The 17177-nt window shown below is 52.7% G+C and overlaps 1 protein-coding gene across 3 annotated transcripts in view; it reads right to left on the reverse strand.

The window, feature by feature from the left end:
* Window positions 1-457: 457 nt before the first annotated feature.
* RAB17 (RAB17, member RAS oncogene family) overlaps window positions 458-17177 on the reverse strand; it is a 30969-nt gene continuing 14249 nt past the window's right edge. Inside the window, exons 2-8 of one of the 3 annotated variants that reach the window (XM_052637724.1) lie at window positions 14030-14189; window positions 7114-7265; window positions 6627-6752; window positions 6040-6153; window positions 4293-4459; window positions 1419-1512; window positions 458-1148 (exon numbers count right to left, since the gene is read on the reverse strand). In XM_052637724.1, coding sequence (XP_052493684.1) covers window positions 1083-1148; window positions 1419-1512; window positions 4293-4459; window positions 6040-6153; window positions 6627-6752; window positions 7114-7265; window positions 14030-14186 — 876 coding nt within the window. In that variant the 5' untranslated portion in view covers window positions 14187-14189 and the 3' untranslated portion in view covers window positions 458-1082. The remainder of the gene's footprint in view (window positions 1149-1418; window positions 1513-4292; window positions 4460-6039; window positions 6154-6626; window positions 6753-7113; window positions 7266-14029; window positions 14190-17177) is intronic. The other 2 variants (XM_052637725.1, XM_052637726.1) reach the window with 2 other exon arrangements.

Genomic DNA, 17177 nt, shown 5'->3' on the forward strand with positions numbered 1-17177 from the left:
CAAGGGGCTCGGCATCAACAGGGAAGGCCGCTTACGTTTGTCCTGTTGGTCCTTACAGTTGACAAAGTGAAGCCACTTTTTGGGGGGAGGGGGATGACAGTGGCTTCTTATTTAAAATTTCTCACCTGCTTATCACAGTCCCAGAGGGGGACCAGCATTACCACCTCCCCAGTAGTAAGCCACCTTTGAACTACCTTCATGGGGCCGTTGGCCTCTCTAAAGGGAGGAACCAGGCGAGCCCGCGACGCGTCTCCGCCCGAAAGATGCCCTGTGCCCACCGCAGCCACTGCCGCCCCGCCTGGGGGCCCTCAGGGGACGTGTGTGACAACCCCCACCTACAAACTCACCAGAGACCATGTGCAAGAAAGGGGTTTACTTTTAGGAGAAAAACTCACTGGAGCAGAACAAGGTATCCCTCCGCTTGAAATCCGAGTCCTCAAGCCTATGGGCCCAAGCGTCTGGTCCTCATAGTCACCCCGAGAAGCGGACAGTGGGGCCCCACCCCACCCCCAGCTGCACCCCTCAGGGACCCTCACAGAGGTCCGGTGATGACATAGTCCACTCCAGTGGGGCTTGCTGACCCCTCTTCCCTGTCCTAGGAGCAGGGGAAACCCCCCAGCCCACCCCGGGCGGCCTCCTGCCCAGAGCCAAGTCCCTGCCAGCTGATTTCCCCTCCTTCACTGCCTGGTGGCCAGGCAGCTGAGGAGGGCACCTCCAGGCAGGGTCAGGCATGCCCACCCCCAGGACATCTGGGATTTAGGCGGAATCTGACATCTGGGGACGTGGAGCCCCCACCCTCTGGAGGCCCCTGGAGACACAAACGTCTCCCAAAGGACTCCCACGACCTTGGGAGGCGATTATCCTAAGGAATGCCGGCTTCCTGCGCCTCGAGGACTCAGGCATGCGCCGGGCTCGACGGTGGACCCGGGTCAGCACCGCCGTCACCACGGAGCTGGCTGGAGCTCACTCAGAGGACCGCCGGGGCGCGGGCTGGGAGTACCCGCTTCCCCGCAGCTGCCCCAGGAGCGGCCGCTTCTAGTGGGCACAGCATCGGCCAGGCCGCAAGGGCCGCTCACTCAGGGTCAGCGGGGCGTCTCTCCACTGCCTCTGGCCCTCCTTGCTCTCTTCTCTCCGCAAAAGCTCCCGGGCTGTGGATGACAGGAGGGGGAAGCCCAGCTGGGAGGGAAGCCCCCCAGCCCAGCACAGCTCCTGCACCCTTGGCAGCCCCTGGAGACCCCCCTCCCTCATGCTCTCCGGGAACCAGGAAACAGGCGCCCTTGACTCCTGTGCGCCTTCCAGGCCCCTGGCAACATTCGGCTGGGCCTCAGGAGGCCAGAGAAGACCCATTTGAAGAAGGTGCACCCCCCCACCCTACCCCACCCCACCTCTGGCTCCTGGGCGGGGGGCTGGTCACTCACCGACGGCGTTGAAGACCTCTGCCACCTGGTAGTTCTGTTTGGCCGAGGTTTCCATGAACAGCAGCCCCTTGCTCTCTGCAAACTCCTTCCCTTCCTGGAGGAAGTGACCATGGAAAGTCCACATTAATCCCAGAAAGACCACGGGACAGTTACACCAGCGGAGAACCTCATTCCTCACGTCCTGTTACTGGGGCTCCTGGGGGAGGTGGGCAGCGGGGCCAGGAGTGGGGTGTGGCGCTCACTGGAAGGGGAGCCTAGCGCCCCCAGTGGGGTCTGTGGGGAGGCTCCCCTCCCACCGTGGAATCTTGGGGTGGGGGACTCCAAAAGCAAGCGAGACATGGAGGGGGGGTGAGGCCAGCCTGGTGGGAGCCCCCCGGGCCCTTCTCTGCTCCCCCTCCTTGTTTTTGTCACAGGGGTCAGGCCTGCATGGAGTGATGGTGTGTGAAGCAAGGGAGGCTGGGAAACTCCAGGGCTGCTTGTGTGGCCAAGAAGGGGATAAGTGTCCATGAAGGAGGACCTGGGGGCCTCCCTGGGCAGGCCCCTCACCTCCAGACCCTCCCAGGAGGAGCTTGGGCCCCAGACGGTCCTGCCTGAGGCTGAGCCGGCCCCGGGGGCTGGGCCAGCCAGGCCTGCAGCATCGCACCCAGCAGCATCCACCCTCCTCACCTGGCCCACAGAGCTGCACTCCACCCCCTTCCCCAGCTTCTCAGCCCCTCCCAGACACAGAGATGGCTTATCATCATTTGTGTTTTAAAGGACAACGTGACCTGGTACAGATGAAGACTTGGTGACTTCGGGTAGCTCACATCTGGTCATATCTGCATGCACGCTCAGTCACTCAGTCATGTCCAAATCTTTGCAATCTCATAGACTGCGGTCCACCAGGCTCCTCTGCCCATGGGATTTCCCAGGCAAGAATACCCGAGTGTGTTGCCATTTCCTCCTCCAGGGGATCGTCCCAACAGGGATCAAACCCTCTTTTCCTGCATCACCTACATTGTCAGGGGGATTCTTTACCACTGCGCCACCTGGGAAGCCCCTGGTCATCGGAATGAAACCCAAATATCTGCCTTTCCCCCACTAGCTTGAGGGTTCCAGGTGGAGTCACTCTAAGCATTTGCTCTCAGTGCAATAGGCCTCTTGCCGGGGGCCAGCGTGAGGAATCCCGCCCATGACAAGGTCATGCGGAAGGAAGCCTGACAAAACGCAGGGACGTGATCAGACTTCAGGGGTTCCCCCTGGAATTACCTGAGCATCCACCCCCCAAGACCAGAGTCCTCCTGCTTTACTGTGTTACGCTTTCCACCTACTCTTCTGTCATTAACAGGGGGCTGTCCCCCCACCACCTTTTTCTGGGAGAAAAGTTAATTTAGAGCTTTTAGGTAATAAATCTCCTGGGCATAATACGAGTGTTTCAGTCCCAAAACCCCTCTGGTGGCTTTCTAGCCTGCCTGCAGGACTGTACAGCTGCACATGTGATTGTTTACAGTCTCCCAACCTCGAGAGGCACAGGAAGCTTAAAACATCCTAGGAATGCAGAGGCTTCCGAGGTGTCAAGATCATTAGAATGAAACTGATTAAGCATTTCATTGTTGAGCCAATACTTGCTGCCAAATTTTCATATCCTTTATTTTTAGATATAGTTGGTGTATAGAAAAACAAGTAGTAGACCAGGTATTAGCAACATTAGATCTCTGAGTTAAGTACCTTCTTTGTTATAACCCACTGCGCCTTTGTTCTATAGAGATGTAACTTTAGTGCTTTAAGGAGATGCAGATTAAAGAAAAACACTTAGGGGAAACGAAATTAACATTCATTAAGGAAGAGAGCCAAAAAGTGTTAGCAAGCCTCTTGGCCAGAAGATAGTGTAAACCACCTGAGACCTTTTGTATACAAAAAGATATACAGAAAGAGTCTGGGCTGCTAACGCTACATAATTTTGTATTACCCATTGATCTCTATGTACAATCAAAAAGGTATAAAAGGCCTTTCTAGGCAATAGAGGCGGGGCCAGTCATTGGAAGGACTGGTTTCCCCTGTGTCTCCTCTTTACTCTAATTTCAGGCTGAATTCCCATCTAGGGCGTGGAGGCTCACCATGTCTACTTACTTGTCCCGGCTTCTAAGATCCGTAAGAGAGGGAGCCCAAGGCGGGGCACTCTCCGATATTCAAACGGACGCCGGTGGCCTAGCGTAGGTGGTGCAAGCTCCTTGTCTGGCGCTTTATTGGTTTTCCACGTAACCCAAGTTAATCAGCCTCTTCTCTCCACTTAATTGTCCTACTACACTATTTCTTCCTAATCTAATCTTATGTTAATAAATAAATAAGTTTTTCCCTCGCCAACGCCGTCCCTGCTTCGAATTCCCTGGATCCACCGGGGCTGGACCCCGGCAGCCTCTAGCCCCTAAATTGCAGGTCCTCACCCTTCCATCTGCCAGTCTGTCCTTGAGGTGCCCCAGGATGGGGTTCATGGTTATCGCACTGCCCATGGAATGAGAACATCCAGTGCAGAGACCCTGGCTCCTAAATTCATTCCCCCACACAAGGAACCAGTGTTCCTCAGGGAAATGATTTCCAGGGCTGGGGCTGGGAAAGGGCAAGATGAACCAGGAACGACTTGGCCAGCCATTCCTGGCCAGCCAGGAAGGAAGAAAGACCTCAAAGAATAACGGGGCAGGAGGGACAATGCCCACTGGGGTGGGGGATTTCTCAGTGGCCAGATTCAGGAGCAGAGCTCCCTGAACCAGGGAGAGGACCATAGTGGAAAAGTGATACAATCTGAGCTAAGAGCATTGTGTGGCTGTTTGTTTCCTGATTTGCTCATCATTCTGTGCTTAATGGCTTCCCTGAGAGCTCAGCTGGTAAAGAATTCACCTGCAGTGCAGGAGATCCCGGTTCAATCCCTGGGTCGGGAAGATCCGCTGGAGAAGGGATAGGCTGCCCACTCCAGCATTCTCGGGCTTCCCTTGTGGCTCAGCTGATAAAGAATCTGCCTCCAATGTAGGAGATCCGGGTTCGATCCCTGGGTTGGGAAGATCCCCCTGGAAAAGGGAAAGGTTACCCACTCCAGTATTCTGGCCTGGAGAATTCCATGGACTGTATAGTCCATGGGGTCACAGAGAGTCGGACACGACTGAGCGACTTTCACTTTCACTTGCTGTGCTTCCGTAAGTAAGTTGTTCGTACCTGGGGAGCTGGGGAAGGGCAGACAGGGACTATCTGTACTGTTTCTGCAATAAGTTCTGTACTGCTGGAATTATTTTAAGATGAAAAGCCCCCAAATTACTGTGAAAGCTTCACTGCCCGCTGGTCAGCCTGGCCTCCACCCAACCAAGGCACCTGCAGCTCGGGGGTCTGTGCACTCTGTCCCCCCACCCCCAGCCCAAGGCCCAGCCTGCGGGAGCTGGGAGTGAAGAAGAGGCCAGGGTGGGGTCTGGGGTCCCAGGGTCAACAGCCCAGGCCCCGGGGTGGCGGCTCCCGTGCAGTCTAAGCCATGGGGTCCCCCACCCACAGGCTGGCCGAGCCCAGGGCAGGGGTCCTGGGGGAGCAGAGAGGAGGCCCCGTCCGCCCCAGAGCTGCACCCCTGGCCTCCCTGAAGGTCTCCCCACCTGGGTCCCATCACCCCCTCAGCCTGACCTGTCCTCCTCATGTTCTTTCTAAGTCACCCATCATATCCCCGCCCCTGAGCCCACCACCACCACAACGGGGGGCTCGGCCACTGAGCCCCAGGGCAGTATGGGGCTTCTCTGGCAGCCCCCTGCCTCCAGCCTCCCTCCCCTCCCTACCCCCTGCCACCCAGCACCCTCTCCCTTCATCTGCCCCTCCACCTCTCCTAAACCCACCCCACACATCTACACACAGACACCACCTCACCTCCTACACACACACCTGTGCACACATGGAGACACACACCTGTTCACATAGAGAGACACACCTGTACACACAGACACCACCTTACCTTCTACACACACAGACACCTGAACACACACAGAGACACACACACCTGTCCACACAGACACCACCTTACCTCTTACACACACAGACACACACATCTGTGCACAGAGACACACACACCTGTTCACAGACACTCACATCTGTACACAGACACCACCTTACCTCCTACGCACACACACACATGTACACACAGAGACACACACACGCACACCTGTACACACAGAGAGACACACACCTATACACAGACACCGCCTTACCTCCTACACACACACACCTATACACACACAGAGATATACACAGCTGTACACACAGAGAGACACACACCTATACACAAACACCACCTTACCTCCTACACACACATATCTATACACACACACACAGAGACACACACACTTGTACACACAAAGAGACACACACCTATACACAGACACCACCTTACCTCCTACACACACACACCTGTACATACACAGAGACACACACCTCCTACACACAGACACCACATTGCCTCCTACACACACTCTCTCCCATACACACACATAGAGACACACATACCTATACACACAAAGAGACACACCTATACACACAGAGACACACACACCTGTAACACACGGACACACACACGGACCCGTGCTCCCTGCTCCAGGCTCCCAGCACTTCGCAAGCTCACCTCCCTGAGCACCTTTTCTGCTCTCAGTCGTTTTACAGAAGAACTGCACCTTCTGAGTCCTCTGCTCCTTGCTAATTTCCTAGCAAATAAATGTGGGTTTGCCCCTTCTTGAACCTGGAGGAGGAAATGGCAACCCAGTCCAGTATCTCACCTGGAAAGCCCCACGACAGAGGAGCCTGCTGGGCTACAGTCCATGGAGTCTCACAGAGTCGGACATGACTGAGCAACTTAGCACGTACTTCTTGAACAGTTTGTCGAACACAAAGATGAAGACCTGCAACCCACATTACTCACAGGGGGAGAGGGTGGGGAGGGCCATGGTTTCCTTATTCCTGGTGCTGCCTGCTCCTCCCAGGCCTCGGTGCCCAGGGGGTGTGGGGTCTATGGTGATGCCCAGGGCTCTCCCCACAGCTGGGAGCCACCATCTCTGGGTCTGGCCTTCCCAGGAGAGATCAGAAACCTTGGCCCAGGAAGGAAACTGAATTGGGAGTTGTGTGTGCGCGTGTGGCTGTGCAAGTGGGTGGTCACGTGTGTCTGGGGTCCCTCCCATCTCCCCTACTGAGATTGATGACTGTCTCCAGACCCACCTCAAAGGTCACCTCCCGCTCCTCTCCCAGGTCTGTCTTGTTGCCGACCAGCATCACCACGACCTCTCCAGGGTGGAACTCCTCCTCCAGGTCCTTCAGCCACTGCTGCACTTTGCAAAAGGAATCCTGAAAAAGGAAAACGGGACCGTCAGGCAGACTTGGTGTTCTTCCTCAGCCGTCCCAGAAAAGACAAGGCAGGTGTCGGTGGCCACCCCATGTAAAATACGGTCCAACTGACCCCCCCAAGGAATCATGAGTGATGGATAGTGATGCTCCAGAAAGAGGACCACAGAGCGCCACAAACCCAACTGTGCAGCAGGAAGAGGGGTGGTCAGGGAGGGCTTGCTGGACCAACTTTCACTGAAGGATTCTCCACTGGTTATCATGATTTTAATATAAAGGACCAGCCCAGGCCTTTCACATGATGCCTCCGGAAGATAGCCTCCTCATACCTGGGAGGGCAGGGACACGCCAAGGTGAGCCTCACCTTCCTGGTGATGTCATACACCAAAAGCGCAGCGTTGGCGCCCCTGAAGTAGAGGCGGCAGACGCTGTGGTACTTCTCCTGACCAGCCGTGTCCCAGATCTCAAACTTCAGACACGCGGCCCCCAAGTCCACCACCTTGGTGAAGAACGCACCTGAAACAGAAGCCCAGAGCGACCTTTGCCTGAAGAACGAGGTCCTTATCCACAGCTCAGCCTGGGCTCAGCTCACCAGTGGGAGACAGACAGCCCCATGCTCCCTGGCACCCTCTGTGGGCAAGGCTCAGCAAACACCTCTTCTGGAAGGTGGCAGTTTCCAGAAGAAGCAGAGTTACAAGGAACTTGCTTGTAGATTACACAGAGGCTTTGTGTGGGAAGATGGACTCTAGGGTCCTACTCAAATCCTCTGGACCACGTGTGGCATGGAAGGGTCTCTGGCAACCAGGGGTCCGCACGTCCCCATGGGTGTCCAGCAATGCAACTGACGGTCACTCATCTCCTCCCCTGAATCCTTCCTGGCCTCCTGCTAACCTCCCAGCCTCATCCACACCTCTGCCTCCCGACTTCCCATCTCCACTGACAACTCTGCTTAGAATCCTTCCTCTTCCCCACCTCCTGACAAGCCCACTGGGGTCTTTGAGTGTCGGCCCTCAGGGTGCCGCTGGGCCCCCCTTCCCCAGGAGGCAGACTATGGTAGCCTATCCTGTGCTCCACACGCACTCACTGCAGGTAGACGTCTGTGTTCTCACCTGTCACCCCTGCGGGCAGCGGGCACCTGGACTTTTATGCATCTGTGTCTCTGCTTAATGATCACACACAATGAAAGAACTACCCCAAACCTTCCATTTGACATCCTGGGCAATCCACCTTTCACGTGAAGATTGCTTTTCCCCTTCCCAGAGCTTTCCCAAGTGACGTGACTTTAAGGGAGCTAATTAGTAACACCAAGACATTTTGTCCCCAGAATGTAAATTGGTGCAGCCACTATGGAAAACAGCGTGGACGTTCCTCAAAAAACGTAAAAATAGAGCTACCATATGATCCAGCAATCCCACTCCTGGGCATGTATCCAGAAAAGAAAAAAGCTCTAATTAGAAAAGATAGGTGCATCCCAACGTTCACAGCAGCATTCTTTACAATAGCCAGGGCCTGGAAGCAACCTAGATGTCCATCAACAGATGAACGGATAAAGAAGATGTGGTACATATATAAAATGGAATATTACTCAGCCGTAAAAAAGAATGGAATCATGCTGCCTGCAGCAACATGGATGGACCTGGAGATTATTATACTCAGTGAAGGAAGTCAGATGGATAAGGACCAATATTACATGACATCACATAATGCAGACTCTAAACTACGACACAAATGAGCTCATCTAAGAAATAGAAAGACACACAGAACAGCCTGTGGCTGCCAAGCGAGGGGGAGGCACAACTGAATCCCTTTTCTGTACAGAAGAAATTAAGACAACACTGCAAATCAACCATACTTCAAAAAAATAAATGTTTTTTTTAAAAAGGTGTTCTGGCCCCGTAGCATATGGGGTGTGTCACATACAGAGCTAAACCAGAGACTGCAGAGAAGCCTGTGGGTGCTTCAGGCGAAGCTGCTGCCCTGCCCAGACCCGGGCTGGGTTGGGGGCTTGTTGGGAGGTTCTGGCAGATGTGGCTTCGTGGTTGAAATGAAAACTTTCACTTCAAGGGCAGTGTGTGAGTGTCCTGGGACTGCCAGAACAAATGACCACACGATGCGTGGCTTAAAACAGCAGAAAGGTATTATTTCTGTTCTGGGGGTCAGAGGTTCAAAATCAAGGTGTCACCGGGGCTGGTTCCTTCCAGAAGTTCTGGGAGGGACTCTGCCCCACGCCCCCTCCCAGCTCCCGGTAGGGGTGGCAGTGATGGGTGGCCCTGGCTTGTAGGTGCTCCCCCCCCCGCCCCCGCCACTGTCTTCACAGGGCCATCCCCTCTGCAGCTGTGCGTTCTCCTGTTCCAGGGACACTGGTCATGGGATTCACGGTGCACCCAAAATACAGGAATAGCCTTAACTAGTTACGTCTGCAAACACCCTCTTCCCCAGTAAAGCCACAGGTACTGGGGATCAGGACATGGATGTATCATTGTGGACACGATTCAATCCACTACAGATGGAGGGTAAGAGACACGTCGGGGCTGAGATTCTAGCACAGCAAGGGGAGGATCACCACTCTCTCTCACGAGAACCTGGTCTGGGGCAACTCCCAAATGGAAGCCGCTGACGGGGCCTCTGCCTGCATGGCCTGCATTTTTCTGCTCATCCACAAGCTTGGAGTCATATACACCTGTTAGGTGCTATGGACTGAATGACTGTCCTCCCAGACTCAGTGGGTTGAAGCCCTAACCCTCAGCGTGATGGTATTCGGAGATGGAGCCTCTGCGAGGTGATTTGGCTTAGATGAGGTCCTGAGGGTGGTGGGTTAGTTGCTCAGTCATGTCCAACTCTTGCAGCCCCATGGACTATGTAGCCCGCCAGGCTCCTCTGTCCATGGGATTCTCCAGGCAAGAATACTGGAGTGGGTTGCCATTCCCTTCTCCAGGGGATCTACCCGACCCAAGGATTGAACCTGGGTCTCCTGCATTGAGGCAGATTCTTTATAACAACTGAGCTACAAGGGAAGTCCAGCTGAGGGTGGGGCCCCCAAAACGGGGTTAGTGCCTTTGTAAGAATGCACCCCCATCATGTTCTGTCTCTCTGTTTCTCTGTGTGTCTCTCTCTGTCTCTCCCTCTGTGTGTGTGTGTCTCTGTCTCTCTCCCTGTCTGTCTGTCTCTCTTTCTCTCCTCCATCCCTTGCAAACACAAAGAAGAGGCCATGCAGATACACAGCCAGTTACCAGGATGGCAGCTACCCATAAGCCAAGAAAAGAGGGCTCCGAGTGAAACCTACTTTGCCAGCCCCTCACGCTTGGACTTCCAGCCTCCACACCTGTGAGAATAAGCCTCTGTTGCATAAGGTACCCAGTCTGTGCTGTTCTGCTGCGACAGCCCAGCAGACCACGATACCAGGCCAAAGCTGCCGTCTGCAGCTCAACAGCAGGACTGACAGCTCCCGGCTCCTAAGAGGCTACTGTGAGGCCTAAAAGAAAAGTGAAAGTGAAGGCGCTCAGTCGTGTGTGACTCTTTGCAGCCCCGTGGACTGTAGCCCACCGGGCTCCTCCATCCATAGGATTCTCCAGGCAAGAGTACTGGAGTGGGTTGCCATTTCCTTCTCCAGGGGATCTTCCTGACCCAGGGATCGAACCCAGGTCTCCCGCATTGCGGGCAGACACTTCACCCTCTGAGCCACCAGGGAAGCCTGAGCAGGATGAAATTCCACTAGGACTGTTGGCGTCATGAGGGTGAGGGCCGCGTACGGGCCTAGGAAGGAGGCTATCTGCTGCAAGAGCTTTCCTGATTTCCTTAAACCTTCGAAAGCCCAGCTTCCTTCCTTACCACGAGTCAACACTGCCCTCTTCCCAGTGTGGTTGTTAAACCCGTGAGAAAAGAGAGGAGGCACCTGTCTGACACCTGACATCCCTTCCCCGCCTCCCTCTCCCCTCTCCCCGGCTCCCCGGCTCCCCGGCTCCCCGGCTCTTTGGCCGGGAGCAGCAGCCTTTTGCCCACATGCTTCGCCTATTTGCTGTCAAGCCACATCACACTTCTGAGTTCAATTTTGCTTTCACCCTAAAAGCCCTCACTGCCGGGTGACAGGTGGGCATAAAACTCAGGTTTGTTTCCTCTGTTTAGCTGTCTTAGCTTCTGATATTTTCCTTTTCTACTCTGAAAATGACAACTCATGCTTGAGCGTAAATCAATGCATTTAATAAAATCCTAACAAATTTCCAGGGAGGGCAGGGTTTTCAGTTGGAACAATGGTGTGGTACATGAGGCTGCTGGCTGTTTACAGACCACAGCACCTCCTCTCCTGGGAGAGAGAGAGAGACAGGCCCCTAGGGGGCCCTCTGTGCTGGTAACTGATGCCAACTTCCACCCTTGCCCTGCAGACTCTCTGGCTCCAGAAAAGACCCCACATGTATTACCTTCTTTGCTCAGAAAACTGCTGACCACATTTTCTACCTGTTCACAGGTAAAGACGAAGTGATTAAGAGATAAACTTCCAAGATATGCAAACAGACTTGGAGATTTTGCCTAAAATGATACTGGCAACAAGCCGGGGTCTGGGGGAAGGATCAGACCAAGAACCAGGAACCATTCACATTTCTGGAACGTGCTGAGGGAGATGACATTGGCACATTTTCATCAGCCAATAATCTGAACCGGGGCCATGTGGCTCGCTGCTCTTCATGGTGACGCAAAGCAGGGCTCCGACTTCCTCTGGCCCCCCCGCAGATTCAACAAGGGGGCCCAGTGGCAGGGACACCTGGGGACCCTCCCGGCCCCCTCCCCAGCCTCTGGAAGCAGGTGTGCCTTCCTCTCGCTGAGCTGAATGGACCCCCTGCGGACACTGACTGACAGAAGAACTCACCGGGGTTTTTCTTTCAACTTGCATGTGGTGGCCCCAATGCAAAGGAGTCTCGGCTAAACGCTAACACAAGGAAAGGTTGTGCTTTTTGACCTTTTAATTAAACAGCCGCTCCTGCTCACTCAAGCCCTCTCTGCAGCCTTCCCTTTTTTTGTAAAAGTCGTGAACTGCCTCCAGGTTGAAGGAAACATGACATGGGTGACTCCTCAGGGACGCCTGGGCTCCAGCAAAGTTTCCTTCAGCAGGGAGGGGGGTGGAGGGGGCAGAAACCCAGCACCCTTGGAGACTCCCCTGCTTCACACAAGGCCCAGCTGGTCCAAACTGGTTCCACCAGCAAATCCGCACACAAGCACTAGATGTCACCACCCCTCCAGAGACGCCCCTGAGACGTGCGGTGGAAGAGCCCACCTGCCAGGGCAGGAGATATTAGAGACATGGGTTTGATCCCAGGGTTGGGAAGAGCCCCTGGAGGAGGAAATGGCAACCCACTCCAGTACTCTCGCCTGGAGAATCTCTTGGACAGAGGAGCCTGGTGGGCTACAGTCCGCAGGGTTGCAAAGAGTTGAACACGACTAAAGCAACTTAACACACACACACACACACCCCCCTCAGCCAGAGGGTTGTGGGCCACTGAGAATACACAGATATGGGCAGGTGTTCCCACATAACCTTATTCACAAAAACAGGCAGAGCCCTGTGAGCTCACGGGTGGGATCTCAACCCTCTGGCTGGGCTGGGATATGGAGGGCTGTGTGCCTGAGTGTGAACCTGGATCCAGATTCAGGGGAAGGAGACAGCGAGGACCAGCGTGGAAAGCTTGTCCAGATCTAGGCTCACACGCAGGCACACGGCCCCCCATACCCCAGCTCGGCCCGGCCCCTTCTGTGGTCTCTGCTCTGGACTAAAACCCACCTGGAGGCCAGACATAGCACTTCGTTGTGTTTTTTCTTTTAAGGCCCAGTCCAGTATCACAGGTGAGTGGGGTCAGCTTTCCTGCTGATGGAGAAGAGGTTGCCCTGTGTACCCTCAGCGGGCCTGAATCCACAGTCCTCTCCCCACAGCTCCATCCCATGGCCAGCCCCGCGCCCTGCTCCACCCTTCCCACCACTGACTCCAGGAGCCTGGCCCTGGCCAGTCCTTTTGGCTCTGCATGCCTCAGGGACTCAGGAACCACCGTCCTGAGAAGACTGAGGGCCCCCAAAGGCTGTTCATTGAATTTTTTTGTTTCTATGTCAGTGTGCCTGCTTGGCATTTAGAAAATCCTCCATACCTATTAGGGGCCTGGGGCAGAGGCCACAGCCAGCAGGTACTTGCTAAGTGACAGAGGGAGTACACAGATGAGTGAATGAATGAATGGATGCAGAGAAATGGTAGGCTAATCCACCAGTATCAGTTCAGCCGCTCAGTCGTGTCCTACTCTTTGTGACCTCATGGACTGCAGCACGCCAGGTCTCCCTGTCCATCACCAACTCCCGGAGCTTGCTCAAACTCATGTCCATTGCTTTGGTGATGCCATCCAACCATCTCATCCTCTGTCGTCCCCTTCTCCTCCCACCTTCAATCTTTCCCAGCATCAAGGTCTTTGCAATTTAGTCAGTTCTTCGCATCAGGTGGCCAAAGTATTGGAGTTTCCACTTCAGCATCAGTCCTTTCAATGAATATTCAGGACTGATTTCCTTTAGGATGGACGGGTTGGATCTCTTTGCAGTCCAAGGGACTGTGCATAATCGAGTCCAAATTTCAAACCAAAGCTTTCATTCCAAATTAGGTGTCTTTCCAGCATGTTGGGCTGCCTCCCAAGCAAACTGACACAAAATACAGGTTGGGTTTCCCTATTTCAGGTGGGAAATGGGGGGTTTCACTCCTAGACAGGATGTGAAGGAGGCTGATTGCCCACAGATGCTCCAAAGTCCTTCCCCTCTGAAGGCTGTGACCCGTTAGCCTCTTTAAGCAGCACAGTGAGAGGGGCCTCCCTCCCTGACAACCTTTCTGACAGCACCCATCCCCCCTCCTACCCAAGCCAGGAGGGTAAACTGAGTCCGGGCAGAACAGGACTAGCTTTAGTAGGAGGGCAACCAGCCAGAGTGAGAGGCCAGCTTGTCTAGGGGGTCGGGTGGCAGAGCGTGGTGGCAGGTGCTTCTTCTGGGCTCCCCCTCCACCAATAAAATCTCTCACATACCCAACCCTTCGGCGCCAGACTCAACCCTGGAATCTTCCAGCTGAGCTGAAGCCTGGTTGAGTTCTGGATTCCACATGCGTGCCCACCGGCCCATGGAGGACCTCGTGCCCCCGGCATGCCTGAGGCTCCAGGAGGGCATGAGAATTCCCAGGTGGCTGGTTCCCGTGTGCCCCACACCTGGGTCAGCAGCCCTGGCTTCCCCACGAGGGGTCTAAGGAAGGGGTGCCCCGTCCCATCACTTACATCCCACGGTCGGCAGGATGCTCTTGAAGTCGTTCTTCACATACCGGACAGCCAAGCTGGACTTGCCCACAGAGCCACTGCCCAGGAGAACCAGCTTGAAGATGCAGGGCTGGCCCGGGGCGGCCCCGGGACGAAGGACCCCATCCACCTGCGCCATGCCCTGCAGAGAGACAGCGACGCGAGGAGGCTGAACGATGCCAAATGACCTCAGCAAGCTCACCCCCGGGACACTGACCAAACACGGACAGCCCTAAATGGAATGGAGTTCCAAGTCAGAGGTACCTGGCTTGCCAGTCCTGGGCCACTATGCACCCCATCTTGCCATCTGGAAATCAGTGTGAACGATAGCTGTGACATAGGTCTGTTGTGATGTGCTTGGAAAGCATGTCCCCAGGGCCCGCAGGGCCAATGCATACGAACATCTTAAAACACTGCAGGAGAGCCATTGAATGCTAGTCATCATAAGGGCTCACTTCCTCCTCCTATCACCTCTAACTTTCGAACAATCCGTAGCTATTCCAAAAATGTTCTGAAAAGCCCGAGAGGCACGACACTCTCTCAGTTGTGGTTCCTGGATTAAAATTGGCAGGTAAATAGGTTCCAGAAAACCTATTTACAAAAATGGTTAGTGTTTCAAGGATCTCAAAACATTTTAGCATTTCCCACTGTACTGAAAGCCTTAAAACATACAGTCATAACAAGCACCCTCTTCCAACAACACAAGAGATGACTCTACACATGGACATCATCAGACAGTCAATACCGAAATCAGATGGATTATATTCTTTGCAGCCAAAGATGGAGAAGCTCTATACAGTCAGCAAAAACCAGACCAGGAGCTGACTGTGGCTCAGATCATGAACTCCTTATTGCCAAATTCAGACTTAAATTGAAGAAAATAGGGAAAACCTTTAGAGCATTCAGATATGACCTAAATCAAATCCCTTATGATTATACAGTGGAAGTGACAAATAGATTCAAGGGATTAGATCTGACAGACAGAGTGCCTGAAGAACTATTGATGGAAGTTTGTGACATTGTACAGAAAGCAGGGATCAAGACCATCCCCAAGAAAAAGAAATGCAAAAACACAAAATGATTGTCTGAGGAGGTCTTACAAATTGCTAAGAAAAGAAGAGAAGTGTAAGGCAAAGGAGAAAAGGAAATATATACCCATTTGAATGCAGAGTTCCAAAGAATAGCAAGGAGAGATAAGAAAGCCTTCCTCAGAGATCAATGCAAAGAAATAGAGGAAAACAATTGAATGGGAAAGATTAGAGATCTCTTCAAGAAAATTAGAGATACCAGGGAAACATTTCATGCAAAGATGGGCACAATAAAGGACAGAAATGCTATGGACCTAACAGAAGCTGAACGTATTAAGAAGAGGTGGCAAGAATACACAGAACTATCCCCCCAAAAAAATCTTCATTACACAGATAACCACAATGGTGTGATCACTCACCTAGAACCAGACATCTTGGAATGTAAAGTCAACTGGGCCTTAGGAAACATCACTACAAACAAAGCTAGTGGAGGTGATGGAATTCCAGTTGAACTATTTCAAATCCTGAAAGATGATGCTGTGAAAGTGATGCACTCAATATGCCAGTGGATTTGGAAAGCTCAGCAGCGGCCACAGGACTGGAAAATGTCAGTTTTCATTCCAATCCAAAAGAAGGGCAATGCCAAAGAATGCTCAAACTACCCCCACAGTTGCACTCATCTCACACACTAGCAAAGTAATGCTTAAAATTCTCCAAGTCAGGCTTCAACAGTATGTGAACTGTAAACTTCCAAATATTCAAGCTGGATTTAGAAAAGGCAGAGGAACCAGAGATCAAATTGCCATCATCTGTTGGATTATAGAAAAAGCAAAAGAGTTCCACAAAAAAACATCTACTTTTGCTTTATTGACTATGCCGAAGCCTTTGACTGTGTGGATCACAACAAACTGTGGGAAATTCTTAAAGAGATGGGAATACCAGACCACCTGACCTGCCACCTGAGAAATCTGTATGCAGGTCAGGAAGCAACAGTTAGAACTGGACATGGAACAATAGACTGGTTCCAAATTGGAAAAGGAGTACATCAAGGCTGTATATTGTCACCCTGCTTATTTAATTTATATGCAGAGTACATCATGCAAAGTGCCAGGCTGGATGAAGCACAAACTGGAGTCAAGATTGCCGGGAGAAATATCAATAACCTCAGATATGCACATGACACCACCCTTGTGGCAGAAAGTGAAGAAAAACTAAAGAAACTCTTGATGAAAGTGAAAGATGAGAGTGAAAAAGCTGGCTTAAAATTCAACATTCAAAACACAAAGATCATGGCATCCAGTTCCATCACTTCACGGCGAATAGATGGGGAAACAACAGAAACAACGACAAACTTTATTTTCTCAGGCTCCAAAATTACTGCAGATTGTGACTGCAGCCATGAAATCCAAAGACACTTGCTCCTTGGAAGAAAAGCTATGAAAAAGCTGGACAGCATATTTAAAAGCACAGACATCACTTTGCCAACAAAGATCCATATAGTCAAAGCTATGATTTTTCCAGTAGTCATGTATGGATATGAGAGTTGGACTATAAAGAAAGCTGAGTGCTGAAGAATTGATGCTTTTGAACTGTGGTGTTGGAGAAGACTCTTGAGAGTCCCTTGGACTGTAAGGAGATCCAACCAGTCCATCCTAAAGGAAATCAGTCCTGAATATTCATTGGAAGGACTGATGCTGAAGCTGAAACGCCAATACTTTGCCCCCCTGATGCGAAGAACCAGCTCATTGGAAAAGACCCTGGTGCTGGGAAAGATTGAAGCCAAGAGGAGAAGGGGACGAGAGAGGATGAGATGGTTGGATGGCATCAACAACTCGATGGACATGAGTTTGAGCAAGCTCCGGGAGTTGGTGATGGACAGGGAGGCCTGGTGTGCTGCAGTCCATGGGGTTAGAAAGAATCAGACATGACTGAGTGACTGAATTGACTAACTGAAAACACGCAGTGATATGCCCTGGAGAAAAAGGACTCTGTGATCAAAATAAATTTGGGCAAACTCCGTGTATTTTTTCATTATAGAAAATGTCAGGCGTGTACCAGAACAGAGCAGAAGGTCATTCTGGTGAACCTCAGGCTTCCATCAT

Source organism: Budorcas taxicolor, chromosome 3, assembly GCF_023091745.1.
Source record: "Budorcas taxicolor isolate Tak-1 chromosome 3, Takin1.1, whole genome shotgun sequence".
Lineage (NCBI taxonomy): Eukaryota > Metazoa > Chordata > Mammalia > Artiodactyla > Bovidae > Budorcas > Budorcas taxicolor.